This window comes from Rhinoraja longicauda, chromosome 10 (genome assembly GCF_053455715.1).
Source record: "Rhinoraja longicauda isolate Sanriku21f chromosome 10, sRhiLon1.1, whole genome shotgun sequence".
NCBI classification, from domain to species: domain Eukaryota; kingdom Metazoa; phylum Chordata; class Chondrichthyes; order Rajiformes; family Arhynchobatidae; genus Rhinoraja; species Rhinoraja longicauda.
In genome coordinates, this window is record NC_135962.1 from 9,364,156 (window position 1) to 9,381,484 (window position 17,329).

At 45.6% G+C, this 17,329-nt stretch overlaps 1 protein-coding gene across 1 annotated transcript; it reads right to left on the minus strand.

The window, feature by feature from the left end:
• Window positions 1–7,420: 7,420 nt before the first annotated feature.
• LOC144597587 (putative G-protein coupled receptor 139) lies at window positions 7,421–14,193 on the minus strand. Its single transcript, XM_078407082.1, has 2 exons — window positions 14,121–14,193; window positions 7,421–8,313 (listed from the first exon to the last, which is right to left on the minus strand). The coding sequence occupies exons 1-2, from the start codon at window positions 14,191–14,193 to the stop codon at window positions 7,421–7,423; spliced, it is 966 nt and encodes a 321-aa protein (XP_078263208.1).
• Window positions 14,194–17,329: the final 3,136 nt, after the last annotated feature.

Below are 17,329 nucleotides of genomic sequence, written 5' to 3' on the forward strand. Positions count from 1 at the left end.
AGGTTTATTATTGTCAAGTGTACCGAGATACAGTGAAAAGCTTTGTTTTGTAAGCTATTCAGTCATGTCACATCACATCATACATGAGTATACTCTAGCCAGACACAAGTGCAACAGATAGTGAGAAAGAATAATAAGCAGAGTGCAGAATTTCATGTTAGACCATTACAGCGTTACAACTACAGCGTAAGTGGCTGTTAAAAACAGTTAAATGTGCAAAGGCCGCATTGAGATAGGTTTGAAGATCGGGACTACATCCTTTGCATATGAGAGATCTGTTCAACAGTTGGACCATCGATCCCAGGCAAGGGATCGCAGACTCCGATGGTATGTCCATGGTCCCACGGTGGGGCTCAAAGTCAGTCTCGAGCAAGGCCGCCAGCTCCATGAAGGGCGGCACGGTGGCGCAACGGTAGAGTTGCTGCTTTACATCGAATGCAGCGCCGGAGACTCTGGTTCGATCCTGACTACGGGTGCTGTACTGTAAGGAGTTTGTACGTTCTCCCCATGACCTGCGTGGGTTTCTCCGAGATCTTCGGTTTCCTCCCACACTCCAAAGACGTACAGGTATGTAGGTTAATTGACTGGGTAAATGTAAAAATTGTCCCTAGTGTGTGTAGGATGGTGTTAATGTGCAGGGATCGCTGGGCGGCGCGGACTTGGTGGGCCGAAAAGGCCTGTTTCCACGCTGTATCTGAAATATGAAAAAAATATGTTAGGCCGCAGTGACCGGAGATACGATCCGGAAAACAATCGCATCTCCAGCAAGGTATGAGATTGAATAAAGGTTTCCCCCTCCCCAGCCCCCCCCCACATAAAACAAACCAGAGAACATTAACACAAACTTTTAAAACACACTAAAAATAACAAAAAGGACGAAAAGGTAGATAGACAATTGGCGAGGCTGCCATTGCTGATGGCGCCACCTGTTGGTGTGTAGACACTAGTACGCACACAGCAAGCGTCACTCGGGCTAATGTTCTGAGACATGTCCATACCCCGTTCCATCCCTCACCTTCTGGCTCGCTGGTCCTCCTGCTGCTCAGTTGCTTGCCCTGCATCCAGTGCTGAGGGTGACACCATCCTGAGGTCATGCTGCTGACAGCAGCCCGTCAGGACTCTGTTGAGTTCCGGAGAACACTGCACAAGATTACCTGGGCTGTGGAAGTGTTGACCCAGCTCGCAATCGACAGCCCCCGCAGCCTGATGCGGGAAAACACAGTTGTCCTATTTTTGGTGCTTTTGGATCCCTCACTAAAAAATTGTGAAAATGGCCAAAGGTGTGCGGTTGTCGTGGGTTACAGGCCGAAATGGGCGGTAGATGGAGAGCTGCATTGTTCCTAAGAGGATCCTGCTCAGCTGAACACAGCTTCTGACGGTGTTCCACTGACCAAAAGCCCTTTGAGGCACACTGCGCATGGCAGTTCATGCACAGCAGCACACTCCATGGGGCCACGGATCAGAGACCCATTGGCTTTGGTGACGGAAACCTGGACGTGCTCGAAGCAGGTTTGTGCGCTGAGGCAGGGGAGTGGTGGGTGCAGCTGGACATTAGAGGCCTTTCTAATTTCAGAACTTTCTTCAGGTGTAATTACTACAAGGTCAAATAGTAATACAGCATTAAAACAGGCCATTCAGCCCAGCACATCCAGGCCATCCATCCACATTAATCTCATCTTCCAGCGCATGGCAAATATCATTCTATGCCTGGGCAGTTCAAGTTCTAGTCTAGATTGAGAGATTGAGGCAAAACCTGAGCTGCCAGGATTTTTTTAGTATACAAAACATGTTATTTCCAAAACTCCATCCGACATTCTCGGAGGCTATACATACATTCAATACAGATATTCAATACAGATATTCAATACAAAAATTATACAAAATTAACCACCACCATTTCCACTCATGCCCACTGGCGTGGAATCCTTCCCTTATTTGGAGGGGCGTCTCTCTCCACCACACCCTGCCCCCCCCATGTCCGGCAGCGGAAGGACCCTAGACTGTGGCCCTCCCCCACAAAGCCTTGGCATTGGCTACACCAAGCATCAGTGCGTCCCTCAGCACGTACTCCTGCAGTCTGCAGTGGGCCAGTCGGCAACATTCCCCACCGGACAGCTCGCTCCGCTGGGAGGTCAACAAAGCTCGTGCAGACCAAAGAGCGTCTTTCACCGAGTTGATGACCTTCCATCAGCACTCGACATCAGTCTCTGAAGGAGTCCCTTGGAACAGTCTATAGATCACAGAGTCCTCCGTGACGGAACTGTTCAGAATAAATCGTGACAGGGACCCTTGCAAGCCTCCCCAGACTCTCTTTGCAAATCCACACTCTGCGAAGAAGTGGGAAACCATCTCCTCTCCATAGCAGCCGTCCCGATGGCAGCGTGCGCTGGTAGTGAGGCTCCGGCGATTCAGGAAGGATCTGACTGGCAGGGCTCCCCTCACCACCAGCCAAACCAGGTCATGGTACTTGTTGGTGAGTTCTGGTGATGAGGCATTTTGCCAGACAAGCTGGGCAGTCTGCTCTGGGAACCACGCCACAGGATCCATGGAGAAATTTACCTGCAGTGCCTGCAGGACGTTCCGTGCTGACCACTGCCCGATGGACTTGTGGCCAAAAGTGTTGGTCCGGAAGAAACTTTCCATGAACGACAGATGATGCCAGGATAATTCAGAGATTGCCAGTGCTGCCTCTCCAAGCCCCAAAGCTGAGCTGCCAAGATAACCCTAAGGCTGCCAGCCCCACCTTTCAAGGCAAGGGTGAACTGCAGGGTGAAACCTGAGATTGCCATGCCTCCTCCTTCGACACCAGGACTGAGCTGCAGGGACAAGCCTGACATTGCCAGCTCCACTGCACATGTCCCTGCTAGTGAAGAACAGTGCCCCCCTGCGGTCCTCGACTTTCTTACCAATGTAAATAAAATTTATTATGTGAGTATATACTGCCAGTGTTGGTGTGGAGGCAAATGCTTTAAAGTTGGTGCTTTGGGTTGAGCCTTAGCAGAGGGAAGGTCACTGCTCAACCTGGCATCATCCCTGATATGTTATATATTTCGATCAGATCTCTCCTCAACCTCAAACGGCAAAGAAAATAATCCAAGTTGGTCGAATTTTGCTAATACCTTCTAATCTAGGCAGCATCCAGTTAAGCCTCTTCTGCAGTTTCCTCAAAACCTCCACATCCTTTCTGACTGGGGTGCACACTATACTCCAAATAGAGCCTATCTAAAGTTTCATTGTCACACGACCTCCTGACTCTTGTAGTCAATGCCCTGACTGATGAAGGCAAACATGTCATATGCCTTCTCTATGACTTTATCTACTAGTGTTGCTACTTTCAGGGAGCTATGGACTTCGATCCCAAGAACTCTCTGCACATCAGTTTTGTTTAGGGTCCTACCATCAACTGTATACTTTCTTACATTTGGACTTTAGACTTTTGATTTTAGAGACACAGTGAGGAAACAAACCCTTCTGCCAACCGATTCCACCCCGACCAGCAATCACCCTAGCACTACCCTACACAGGGACAAATTAATATTTTTACCGAAGCCAGGTTAACCTACAAACCTGTGCGTCCTTGGAGTGTGGAAGAAAACCAGAGCACCTGGGGAAACCCACAGGGTCACGGGGAGAACATACAAACTTCCTTACAGACAGCACCGTAGTCAGGATCGAACCTGCATCTCTAGTGCAGTAAGGCACCAGTCTACTGCTGCACCATTGTGCTGCCCTCAGTTTGGGGGTGGCACAAAGACCCCCCCAAACTGCGACACCTTACTCTTGCTCAGATTAAACTCTATCTGCAAATTCCCCACCCATATTTACCACCAGTGGCATTTTTTAATAGCCTTCCTTAATGATCTCGGCTCCACCCAGTTTTGAAACAGCTTCCTTTAATGGCCCCTTCCTGTTGTGGTCCCATGATACACTCCAGCCAATGCTCTAGGTGCCCACAGCTCACCTCTGCATTCATCTCTTCAACAAAGTGTTAAGGAGGGCGGGAGGCATTTGTTCTCACAGCAGCCCAAGCAAGGCGCAGGTTTGGAGATTATTGCTGTCAGCAGAGGTGAAGACAGCTTCTGTCACTCAGCGGAGGGTGGGGATTAAGCTGCTGGGGCAGTTGTTGGCTTAAATGGATTTATAGGGCCTTTTGAAGGCCGAGCAGATTTAGGCAATTCCCCTCTTCATGGGCTTCTAGCCGATGGTGACTATCCTGAAAGAGGTGCCAGGATTTCTGGAGCAGCTCGGACTTGCAGCTGGGATGGTGCAGTGGCGATGCATAAACTTTGACATCCAGTGCGCTCAGCTACCTTTTGCTCTCCTGTGGGGTGAATTGAATTGGCTAAAAAGCAGCGTCATAAAGATGGGGGGGGGGGAGTCAAATGGGCGGAGGTAGTTCTGGGCCCTGCCACCACTGAACATGGGGATATCCACAGACTCATTCCCCATCTCAGCAGCTCACCACGACTCTCAGGACATCAGAACTCCGCCCTGATAAATTGGTGGTATCTTTACACGGTGCTCCCACTGTTTGCTGAATGTTTTGTCCTGTGATGCAGCTTCACTAGGTTGGTAGAATCAAGCTTTGGTATGAAAAACAGAAGGCAGGATGAACTCAGCACCTGTGGAAGCAAAAAGAAAGTGTTGACATTTTGGGTCAAAACCATGAATCAAGATTGAGAGGGATTGGACAGATAGTCAGTATATTGCAATGTGAGGGGGGGGGGGGGGTAAATGATGGGCTCTATCTATCACCTTCCACCCTCTTTCCCACCCTGTCTTATACTACTAAATACTGGCAACCTTCCCTCTGCTAAGGCTCAACCCAAAGCACCAACTTTAAAGCATTTGCCTCCACACGTGCTGAGTTTTTCCAGCTTTTTTACAAATTCTAGATTCCAGCATCTGCAGTGTTGTTTGTCTTGTGTATGAAGGAACTGCAGATGCTGGTTTAAACCGAAGGTAGACACAAAAATCTGGAGTAACTCAGCGGGACAGGCAGCATCTCACTTTCCTTCCCTCCAGAGATGCTGCCTGTCCCACTGAGTTTCTCCACCTTTTTGTGTTGTTTGTCTTCATGTTTTGGTGCAGCTGGTGCTGCTCCTGGCTCTGATCCTGCAGGTGACCCATTTATCCATGGCTGAAACTGAAGGTGATGTGGGGGGAGGTATTGTACCACAACAGCTGGGGGCCCACAGTGTCCCATCAATCGCTGCTCTGAACCTACTCCATTCAACACACTGGTGGTGCCACTCAATACAACAGAACACTTTCTCTGAACAGGGAGTTGTAATGAGAGAGCCTGGCGTGCGAATAGTCTGTAGTTAACAAAAAGTTAATAGGGCTTTGCTTGCTAACAAGAGATGGTGGTAAATGCTGTGGGCCCCTGCTATCGACAGATAATAGATCGGGTAGATGCACAGTCTCCTGCCCAGAGTAGGTGAATCGAGGACCAGAGGACATAGGTTTACAGTGAAGGGGAAAAGATTTAACAGGAATCTGAGGGGTAACTTTTTCACACAAAGGGTGGTGGGTGTAAGGAACAAGCTGCCAGATGAGGTAGTTGAGGCTGGGACTATCCCAACGTTTAAGAAACAGTTAGACAGGTACATGGATAGGACAGGTTTGGAGGGATATGGACCAAATGCAGGCAAGTGGGATTAGTGTAGCTGGGTCATGTTGGCCTGCGTGGGGAAGTTGGGCCAAAGGGCCTGTTTCCACACTGTATCACTCTATGACTCTATGACTCTATTGGGGGACTAATGGCGCATTTCGGAATCCTATTGACTAGAAGTAGTGCTATGGGGGCCTCTTGCTTCACTTGGTATAAAGCAGGCATCTGCAGCATGCTCCATTGTTCTCCAAAAAGTCATCGAAGGGCTGGGATCGCGACCGGTGCCTCGGACAGGGCACAGGGAGAGGGAGGTGTGCTGCTGTAGACAGGATCCTGCACATACCGAGATAAGTAGATGTTTACTCCCTATTGCCAATAAATGATGTATAATGGAAGGCCTCCCTGACAGACTGGGTTGCGACCGGCTCCTTGGAAGGGTGAATAGAGAGAGAGAATTGTGCTGCTGTAGAAAGGGCCTCACGCATACCTAGAGAAGTGGAGGTTTACTCTCTATTGCCAATAAACTTGATTTATACTGTAACTGGAGTGTGAGCCTTTTTCTGTTCTATCAGTCAGATCCTTGAACCTGTTCCCTTGCAACAGGAGCCAGTGACTTCAGCATTATCCCACTCAGTCAAGTATAGTTGAGTTGAGTTTATTTTATTTTGCACAGTATAGTAAGGTACAGATGCATTGAAAATCTTGCTTGCTGCAGCATCATGGACACATGGACTCAAATAACACACAAAATCTTACAATTAAATAAATTCTACGAGGCTGTGGAAAGAAAAAGACTGTGCATGAAACAAGACATTGGTACAAAACCAAATAGAAATCAATCCCATGGTCATGTGATGGACCACATTACATCTATAATTTTGTTTGTGGTCATACGAAGAGCTGTTTCCAACCAAGCTGTGATGCAACGGGATAGTATGCTATTTATGGTGCATCTGTATAACTTGATGAGAGTTGTTGGAGAGATGCCGAATTTCCACAGTCTCTCAAGGAAGTGAAAGACTAGCTTCAATGTGCTTGGTGCAAGACAGATTGTTGGTGATATATACGCCAAGGAACTTGAAGCTCTTGACCATTTCAAATTCAGAAACTTTGATGCTGACTGGGGTGTATACACCTCACTTCCTAAAGACAACAACTAGCTCCTTCATATTTCTGATATTGAGGGAGAGGTTGTTGACTTCTCTGGATGTAACTACGTTCTCTTTCACCTTCCTGTCTCTCTCGTCATTGTTCGAGTTCTGGCCCAACACAGTGCTGTCATTTGCAGAAATTGGACCCACACTCATGAGTATATAGGAAATATAGTTAGGGGCTATGAACACATCCTTCTGGGGTACCAGAGTTGAAACATATTGTCAGGATATTTGTTCCCCTGTCCTCACAGTGCAACTTGGTTCAAGGACTCGATGGCTGTAGGAAAGTAACAGTTCCTGAACATGGTGGTGAGGGATTTTGTACCTCCTGCCCGATGGAAGCCTCAAGGAGAGAGCGTGGCCGGCATGGTGGGGATCTTTGATGGTAGGCGCTGCCATCTTGTAGAGACGTAGATCACGTAGATGCTTAGGATGGTGGGGACGGCTGTACCCGTGATTGACCAGGCTAAGTCCACACACTCTGCAGCTTCCTGTATTCCTGTAAGATGGAATTACCATACCAGGCCATGATGCACCCAGTCAAGTTACACATGGGGCACTACTTGCATACCCAATCCATTCACAGATTCAGAGAGAGAGGGAGTAGAATGGCTGAGAGGAGGGCACTGGGAAGGTGGATATGAAGGTGGCTTCACTGAAACCATGCAACAACTGCAGTGAATGGGTACATCAGGGCGTCCCTTAGCTCCTCTCTGAACTTAGTCTGGGTCACCACGTAAATACAGGTGTTGGTGCAGGAGCTCAGAAGCTGCAGCATGTAGCCAGTTTGTTCAGCGATGTAGCCCGGGCCCGTGAGATCACGTTTGTTGGTGATTCGGTAATAAAGGGCATGCAGCACTCTTGTCATCCACAAAACTATAAAGCTGCCTGATATGGTGAAGAGCAAGATGATGGGTTTCCTTCGCTTCTCCATCTCTGGGTCGTTGCGATCCTCACAATTACCGCTTTTCTGGAGCCTCCTGCGGATTTTACCCGACACCAGAATGAATCTGACAGTCAGAGCGTTGAGCGGCAGAATCAGAAGGAATGCGAAGCAAGGAGTTAAAGTAATGCAGAACAAGTCAAAAGCTACCCATGCAGTTTTAGTGTAAAAACTCAGTGATATGGTGCTCCCCCAGGGTACATCATCAACAATATACTCAGGCTCATATATAAAGTACAGAGGGATGTTCTTCAGACTGAGCATCACGCTCACTGCTATTAGAACCACTGTGGCAGTTTCTGTGGTACAATATTTGGTTCTCAGCCTCTGACAACAGATGGCAACAAATCGGTCGAAGGTGAAAGTGACGGTGAACCAGACAGAGACATCGGTTGCTGCAAAGAGCAGGACGAGCAGGAGGGACTTTGCAGGAGTGGTGTCCAGGTATGTTCCCGGGAAATGAAACGGAATGATCGTGTACAGTATCACATCGGTGAAAATCACCATCAGATCCGCCGTTGCCATGGCCACCAGGTAGAGAGTGATGCACCTGGAGAGTCCGCACTTTCCTCTCGACAGGATCACAATGGCCATCAAGTTGACTACAATAGTTAGAAATGGGGGAAAGTATTTTCAGAAAACATCTTCGAGAGGAAGAAATATACAAATGGACATCCCTGAGGGAAAGACAGGAAACATGGTTTGGGAACCCAAGCATAACTCAGTTTAGAGATAGAGCATGGAAAGGTCCACTGAGTCCATGCCGATCATTGACCACTTGTTCGCACAAGCTCTGTTATCCCACATTCGCATCCACTTCCAATACGCAAGGGACAATTTACAGAGGCCAATTAACCTACAAATCGCCAAGCCTTTGGGATGTGGGAAGAAAGCGATGCACCTGGAGGAAACCAACGCAGTCACAGGGAGAACATGCAAATTCTGCGCAGGCAGCACCTGAGGTTATGATCAAAGCCGGGACCCCGGTGCTGTGAGGCAACAGTTCCACCAGGTGCGCCACTGTGCCATCCATGATGTAGGAGTCTCACATTGTGATATTATTCTTTTTTTAAAATAATTCTATTTTTATTATGATTTTCCAGTTCCATACATTCCGCAATGATACACATTCTCATTCACCTTAAACCCTCCTTAGTTAACAAATACTGCATATCCCAAAATAAAGCATACCACATGTATTGGAAGCACTACAAGGATGGGTAATGACTTACTGGACATTTGATCAAGGGGCGTGGCTGTGTTCTGCAGCTGCGGCTCACCGGCAGTCTCTCCGTTTTTTTTGTTGTGTTTTTTAGTCAATGTTGATGTTAAATGTACGTTTTGTTTTATTTTTAATTCTGTGTATGTAGGGGGGTGGTGGGGGGGTTGGGGGAAACCTTTTTTAAAATCTCCTCCTCAACGGAGATGCGACCTTTACCGTGTCGTATCTCCGTTCGCGCTACGGCCTAACATCGTGGAGTCGGCGGCCTCCAGCTGGGATCGACCTCGAAGACTCCGGTCGCAGGGCCTGGACTTACCATCTCGGAGGCTTCGGCCGTGGGCCCTGCAGACCGCAACATCTGGAGTTCGCAGGTCCCTGGCTGGCGACCGGCTTTTGGGAGCTCCAGCCGCAGCAGCTTCGACCGCCCCGAAGCACGAGGCACGATCAACCCGCCCGCAGGCCCTTCATCACCCTGCGTGGCTCGGCCGCAGCACTTTACATCGCCCGGTGGGGGCTCAGGACTCTCATCGCCCTGCGTGGCTCGGCCGCGGCATTTTCCATCGCCCGGTGGGGGCTCAGAACTTTCATCGGCCTGCTCGGCTCGACCCTGGGACTTTCCATCGCCCGGTGGGGGCTTCAAGGGGTTGGGAGCCTCGATCGCCTCGTGGCGCCACGGGAGAAGAACGAGGAGGAGATAAGACTTTGCCTTCCATCACAGTGAGGGTATGCCTAGAGCAATCACTGTGATGGCTGTTTTGTGTAAAAAATTGTATCTGTGTGTCTTGTGTTCTTTAATGTCTACTGCCGGACCCTGACGTGAGAGGACGCTGGCGTTGAGTATTCGCCGCTTTTCCGTCAGGATAGTTTGTCTGTTTGCCTGTTTGTTTCTATGTTAATTGTATTTGTAAAGCGCTTTGTGCATGTGTTAAGGCGCTATATAAAATAAATATATTATTATTATTATTATTATATCCAAAACTTAACTACACACAAAAACAAAAACAAAAACAACTAAAACCAACATTTGGGGTATACCTCTATAATATTTCATCACTACTTCTGGAGCGGTATGAAATCAAGGAAAATTAGATAGGACACGGAAGTAGGATACAAAGATCCGCTTTAAACGAATGATGGCCGTACGGGCATGATGTACAACATCCATTTTTCCCACCTTTTCAAAAATATTCCCTGTTGCAATCTTAAAGCAAAAGTTATCCTTTCCATTATAAAAATATCATATACAATGTTAATCCAGTCATCCACATTAGGTTTTCCAGGTTTCAACCACTTCCTAGTAATAGCTTTCCTGCTGGCAGCACTTAAGATCTGGAAAAGATACTTATCTTTAATAGAAGCATTTTGTACTGGTAAAGCACCAAAATATAAAAGCTCAAATTTAAATGGAATATCCATATAAAAAACTTTTTGTAAAACTTTATGAATCTCCTGCCAAAATGGGATCACTGATACACAAGACCAAAATATATGAAAATGGTTTGCCTCAAGGCACCCACATTGTCGCCACAATGAAGAAGAATTTGTGTAATGCCTTTTTTGAACTGGTGTAATAAAAAACCTAATAAGGGTTTTCCAGCAAAACACCCGCCAAACATTTGAACTTGAAGTTTTCCATTGTATCTCACATAAGCTCTCCCAGGTTTCTTCCTTTAGAACCAGATTACCTTCCCTTTCCCATTTCTGTTTTACATACAGTGAGTTGCCTTTTCTCTGCCGTAAACCCTTGTATAATTTTGAGATGGTTTTCTGTTTTGAGCCTCCATGGTAAGCATCAATAAATACATTTAACAAAATATTATCCCATTTTACTTCTGCACATTCCTTTTGTATTTGATCTATATAATGGCGAATTTGAAGGTATCTATAGAAATCATCATTATTCAAACCAAATTGCCTCTTCAGATTCTCAAAGCTGTTCATAGACCCCTTATGTAAAAATGTGCAATATGATGTCAAACCTTGAGAACTCCATCTTTTAAAACTAGCGTCCTGTCTTTTTGGTACAAAATCTGGATCAAACGTGCACCATCTCAAAACCTTCACAGCATCCCTCAGATGATTTTGGGTAACGACCTTATTCCATACCTTAAGTGATATGGAATGTGATATTATTCTAAAAAAGATACGAGGTATCAGAGAGAATAGTTCAAAGCCCCACTGAAATTACATTTATAATTTGGTGAATGTATGATTGAAAGAAATCTGAAATAATGCAATGATCAGAAGTCTGATGTTCATTAAAAAAAACAAGTAGTTTTATTTGTAAAATGTATTTAATTTAATTCTCTTAAACAAATTTTTGGAGGCAAGCAGGGAACAATCTATTTTTGAAATGATCCTGTGTAATATGACAGGGTTAGTAAGTATTGTTACAGTCAGGGAACAGGGTGAGAAGCAGAAACATAACAGGTACTAAACGAATGAGTTTAAGAGTGGCATAATTAAATTAAATACAAAACTAGAGTATTAAACAAAGAAAGTCTATTAGAACAGAGCGGCAAGATTGTTCAGGTAAATTGATAAACCGGATTAAAGCAAATAATGATGGATATGTAATGGCAAACATTTTACATAATTCTTAATGAATATCAATTTAACTGACAAAATAAAAATTCACTTAAAATTATACATTGCTGACTAAAGTATTTCAGGACAGTTGATTGGCAAAACTTGTGAAGAGGATTACAAGTCTCAGGGAAGAATCTGTTAGTGGAGAGTAAATTAACAAGATAAGAAGTGTTTAAGAACTGATATAAGATTGAACAAAGAAGTGTTGCAAAGTTCCATGGATCCCTTGCAAGTGAGAGGGAGAAATTATAATTGGGATATGGTAGTGCCATTAAAACAAATACAATCTTTACATTATGGCTATGCAAAGCCTTTATGGAAGGGGATTCATTGTTGAGGATGTAACCAATGAAATAGGTAAGGAAGGATCAGTAGATGCTGTATGTCAGAGTTACAAAATGTATAATTGAAGTCCCATACAAAACATTGGTGCACTAAATAGGGCTCATAGGGCAGGGAAATGATGTCCGTATTGTTATAGAACAACATGAACAATATAATAAAAATAGAGAGGCTGGACATATTGTTATTTTCAGGTTAAAAGCTGTTGCTAACGAGGATTACTGCTTGTGCCTCAGATGTTCACAATCTACATTATTTTTAAGTGTGGAGGAACTATTACATCCTGTGGTTCAGAGACACTTGGCAATCATTTGTTAGAGAAGCAAAGAAGTTAACATGTAAATTGAGAAAGCAATTAATAAGGCAAGTTGCACATCACCCTTTATTGCAAGGGATGGGAAAACCACACTGAGGGAAGTCTGGCTGTAACAGTGTAATAATATAGTGAGGCCACATTCAAGAGTACTATATGGAGGTGTGACCTTGGTCTTGAAGATGTGTACACTTGCTTTAGCAGAGATACAAATAAGGCTCATTATACCTGGGTTGAAGGGATGTCCTTTGAAGAAACATTAAGAAAGGCAGACTAATGGTATCCAGAGATTGTAAAACAGGAGGTTATCTTATTGTAACATACGAGGAGGCTTGGAATTCTCCAGTTCAGACGCCTGTGCATGTTCAGTTATTGATTATATTTGTTCTAATTTATAGATCTTTGGATTTCAATAGATCCACCATGAGACAGTGGGGTTGGGGAGGAAGGCTGTTCATTGAGCATTGCCAGGATCCGATTAAAGGATAATGGTATAACCCTGTTCCTACTCCTCATTTTCTTATCATTGATTGACTTACAAAAACCCCAAACCAATTACAGTCCTAGCAAGCAAGGTTACTTTGGATTACAAATATGGAAGAGGTGGCGTTTAATCATATGGAGATTGATGCACCCATTAATTAGATGTTGGATGATCTGTACCTGAACCTAATTTACCTGACTTGGTTCTGCAACCAGCAATGTTCTTGGCGAATATAAATCCCTCTTTTTGAATCTTGACAGGATTAAGCCAAATAATTTTATGGATAAAAATCTATCTTTTTATTATCAGGTTACAAAAGGCATTGTTCTTTCTTTTGACCTCAGTTTCTGGTGCTCTCTACATAGAACCTCCTGCATGTGCTTTCCCACTTTATTAGTCCCAAGGACGATCAAAGTGACTAATCTGTCATTTTCAATATCTTCAAAACCTATTTGACAAAAAACACGAGGAAAGTAACAGACCACAACATAATATATTTCTTAATTGTGTCCAACTATCTTCCAATCACCCCCCCCCCCCTCACCTGTATCCATTTATCACTTGCCAGCATTTGTCCTGCCACCACCTCTTTTCCAATTCCCCCCCACCCCCCCAATTACAATCGGTCTGAAGATCCCTGGCCTGAAACACTTATCCATGTTCTCTAGAGATGGTGCCTTCCCTGCTGAGTTACTCCAGCACTTTGTGCTTGATTCAAGATTTCAGCATCTGTAGTTCCTTGTGTCACTCTAATACAAGGGACTTTTGATCCTTTGATCCTGCTTGTAAAGGAAGCTACCTCTACCCTAATTAATCAAAAACACTATGATCATCACATTATCCATTCTCTCCTCTATTTAACATTGGACATTCTTTAGGTGCCAACTGCTTGTCTGTCCAACAGTCTGAATCCTTACAGGTATCAAGACTGCATATTTTGAAAGCAATAAATTATTAGGTATACTTAAGGCCTCCCTTGCACAGGTTCCTTTCCCCCAGTGCTGGAATAACTCAGCAGGTTAAACAGTAAGCAGTAACTCTGGAGGTTAGGAACAGGCATTTCAGGTGGAGACCCTTCATATCAATTGTAATATTTGTATTCTGATTCGGCACCAGACACACCTCTCGACGTGTGATTGAGGAACATGAGGCAGATACTGTCACCCTACCTACGTGTCCAGATGTCTCCAGCCCAGTTTAACTGCAGCTAGTGAACATTGAGGCTGCCTTATCTGCTGTGGATGTGTTCACTCTCAGCATGTCGGCAGTCTCAGTGTCCACATTCTGACACATGTATGAGTCTAGATGTCTGACACTCTCTGTCATGTCTTAGTCGGCATTATTTATGACCAGCAAGACCAGTTAACATCAGAACACGTCCATGGCTTTGTCAGAAGATGACTCTGTCAAAGTTTCTATTTCTGAGACAGATGCTTATATCAAATGATTAATGTCTTACCAGAGACTCCAACTACTGCAAGAATAAGGTAGTAAATCTTTTCCACCTGATGAAGTATTGTTAGCTCATGCATATCGTCTGGGATGTGTTGGCTGCAGGAGGCAAGTATTCCAGCTTGTTACATTATAAATTAGAAAGAGCAGTGTATTTATACAGGAAGAAAATCCCCTGTGAAATCCTTCATTTCATCATTATTAATATTAATTACAGATCATTGAACAAACAAGTGAAGACAATGATGGGCGAAATCAAATGGAATAAAATATAATGAATTGTAATTTATATAACTTCAGAGAAAAAGTGCAAGCAGCTTAGTAGTATGATATTTTTCCAATGCAGATTGGTAATTTTGATTTTTGTCACTGACGTTATCAGTAGATTATGATGGTACGATGTAATATTACATACCATTCATACTCAGTTAATCTCCATGCATTGTTATTACAACTATTAAAACAAACTAAACTAAACTAAACTAAAACTCCCCAACAAGAAAGTGAGCAACAAAGCTACAGCTGGCACCCAGCCAGACCGAGTGGTTGGCTTCCAAATACGCCCACCAGCCAGCTGTGAAGCAATCCATTCATGCCCGCAGCAAAATGTAATTTTGGTATAGGTTTATTATTGTCAAGTGTACCGAGATACAGTGAAAAGCTTTGTTTTGTAAGCTATTCAGTCATGTCATATCACATCATACATGAGTATACTCTAGCCAGACACAAGTGCAACAGATAGTGAGAAAGAATAATAAGCAGAGTGCAGAATTTCATGTTAGACCATTACAGCATTACAACTACAGCGTAAGTGGCTGTTAAAAACAGTTAAATGTGCAAAGGCCGCATTGAGATAGGTTTGAAGATCGGGACTACATCCTTTGCATATGAGAGATCTGTTCAACAGTTGGACCATCGATCCCAGGCAAGGGATCGCAGACTCCGATGGTATGTCCATGGTCCCACGGTGGGGCTCAAAGTCAGTCTCGAGCAAGGCCGCCAGCTCCATGAAGGGCGGCACGGTGGCGCAACGGTAGAGTTGCTGCTTTACATCGAATGCAGCGCCGGAGACTCTGGTTCGATCCTGACTACGGGTGCTGTACTGTAAGGAGTTTGTACGTTCTCCCCATGACCTGCGTGGGTTTCTCCGAGATCTTCGGTTTCCTCCCACACTCCAAAGACGTACAGGTATGTAGGTTAATTGACTGGGTAAATGTAAAAATTGTCCCTAGTGTGTGTAGGATGGTGTTAATGTGCAGGGATCGCTGGGCGGCGCGGACTTGGTGGGCCGAAAAGGCCTGTTTCCACGCTGTATCTGAAATATGAAAAAAATATGTTAGGCCGCAGTGACCGGAGATACGATCCGGAAAACAATCGCATCTCCAGCAAGGTATGAGATTGAATAAAGGTTTCCCCCTCCCCAGCCCCCCCCCACATAAAACAAACCAGAGAACATTAACACAAACTTTTAAAACACACTAAAAATAACAAAAAGGACGAAAAGGTAGACAGACAATTGGCGAGGCTGCCATTGCTGATGGCGCCACCTGTCGGTGTGTAGACACTAGTACGCACACAGCAAGCGTCACTCGGGCTAATGTTCTGAGACATGTCCATACCCCGTTCCATCCCTCACCTTCTGGCTCGCTGGTCCTCCTGCTGCTCAGTTGCTTGCCCTGCATCCAGTGCTGAGGGTGACACCATCCTGAGGTCATGCTGCTGACAGCAGCCCGTCAGGACTCTGTTGAGTTCCGGAGAACACTGCACAAGATTACCTGGGCTGTGGAAGTGTTGACCCAGCTCGCAATCGACAGCCCCCGCAGCCTGATGCGGGAAAACACAGTTGTCCTATTTTTGGTGCTTTTGGATCCCTCACTAAAAAATTGTGAAAATGGCCAAAGGTGTGCGGTTGTCGTGGGTTACAGGCCACAATGGGCGGTAGATGGAGAGCTGCATTGTTCCTAAGAGGATCCTGCTCAGCTGAACACAGCTTCTGATGGTGTTCCACTGACCAAAAGCCCTTTGAGGCACACTGCGCATGGCAGTTCATGCACAGCAGCACACTCCATGGGGCCACGGATCAGAGACCCATTGGCTTTGGTGACGGAAACCTGGACGTGCTCGAAGCAGGTTTGTGCGCTGAGGCAGGGGAGTGGTGGGTGCAGCTGGACATTAGAGGCCTTTCTAATTTCAGAACTTTCTTCAGGTGTAATTACTACAAGGTCAAATAGTAATACAGCATTAAAACAGGCCATTCAGCCCAGCACATCCAGGCCATCCATCCACATTAATCTCATCTTCCAGCGCATGGCAAATATCATTCTATGCCTGGGCAGTTCAAGTTCTAGTCTAGATTGAGAGATTGAGGCAAAACCTGAGCTGCCAGGATTTTTTTAGTATACAAAACATGTTATTTCCAAAACTCCATCCGACATTCTCGGAGGCTATACATACATTCAATACAGATATTCAATACAGATATTCAATACAAAAATTATACAAAATTAACCACCACCATTTCCACTCATGCCCACTGGCGTGGAATCCTTCCCTTATTTGGAGGGGCGTCTCTCTCCACCACACCCTGCCCCCCCCATATCCGGCAGCGGAAGGACCCTAGACTGTGGCCCTCCCCCACAAAGCCATGGCATTGGCTACACCAAGCATCAGTGCGTCCCTCAGCACGTACTCCTGCAGTCTGCAGTGGGCCAGTCGGCAACATTCCCCACCGGACAGCTCGCTCCGCTGGGAGGTCAACAAAGCTCGTGCAGACCAAAGAGCGTCTTTCACCGAGTTGATGACCTTCCATCAGCACTCGACATCAGTCTCTGAAGGAGTCCCTTGGAACAGTCTATAGATCACAGAGTCCTCCATGACGGAGCTGTTCAGAATAAATCGTGACAGGGACCCTTGCAAGCCTCCCCAGACTCTCTTTGCAAATCCACACTCTGCGAAGAAGTGGGAAACCATCTCCTCTCCATAGCAGCCGTCCCGATGGCAGCGTGCGCTGGTAGTGAGGCTCCGGCGATTCAGGAAGGATCTGACTGGCAGGGCTCCCCTCACCGCCAGCCAAACCAGGTCATGGTACTTGTTGGTGAGTTCTGGTGATGAGGCATTTTGCCAGACAAGCTGGGCAGTCTGCTCTGGGAACCACGCCACAGGATCCATGGAGAAATTTACCTGCAGTGCCTGCAGGACGTTCCGTGCTGACCACTG

Bases quoted from the DNA above. Each gene is read 5' to 3' on its own strand.
- LOC144597587 (XM_078407082.1), bottom strand. From the start codon at position 14,193: ATGCATGAGCTAACAATACTTCATCAGGTGGAAAAGATTTACTACCTT. The intron at 8,314-14,120 runs GTAAGACATTAA...TAACTATTGTAG, and splicing joins TGCAGTAGTTGGAGTCTCTG to TCAACTTGATGGCCATTGTG.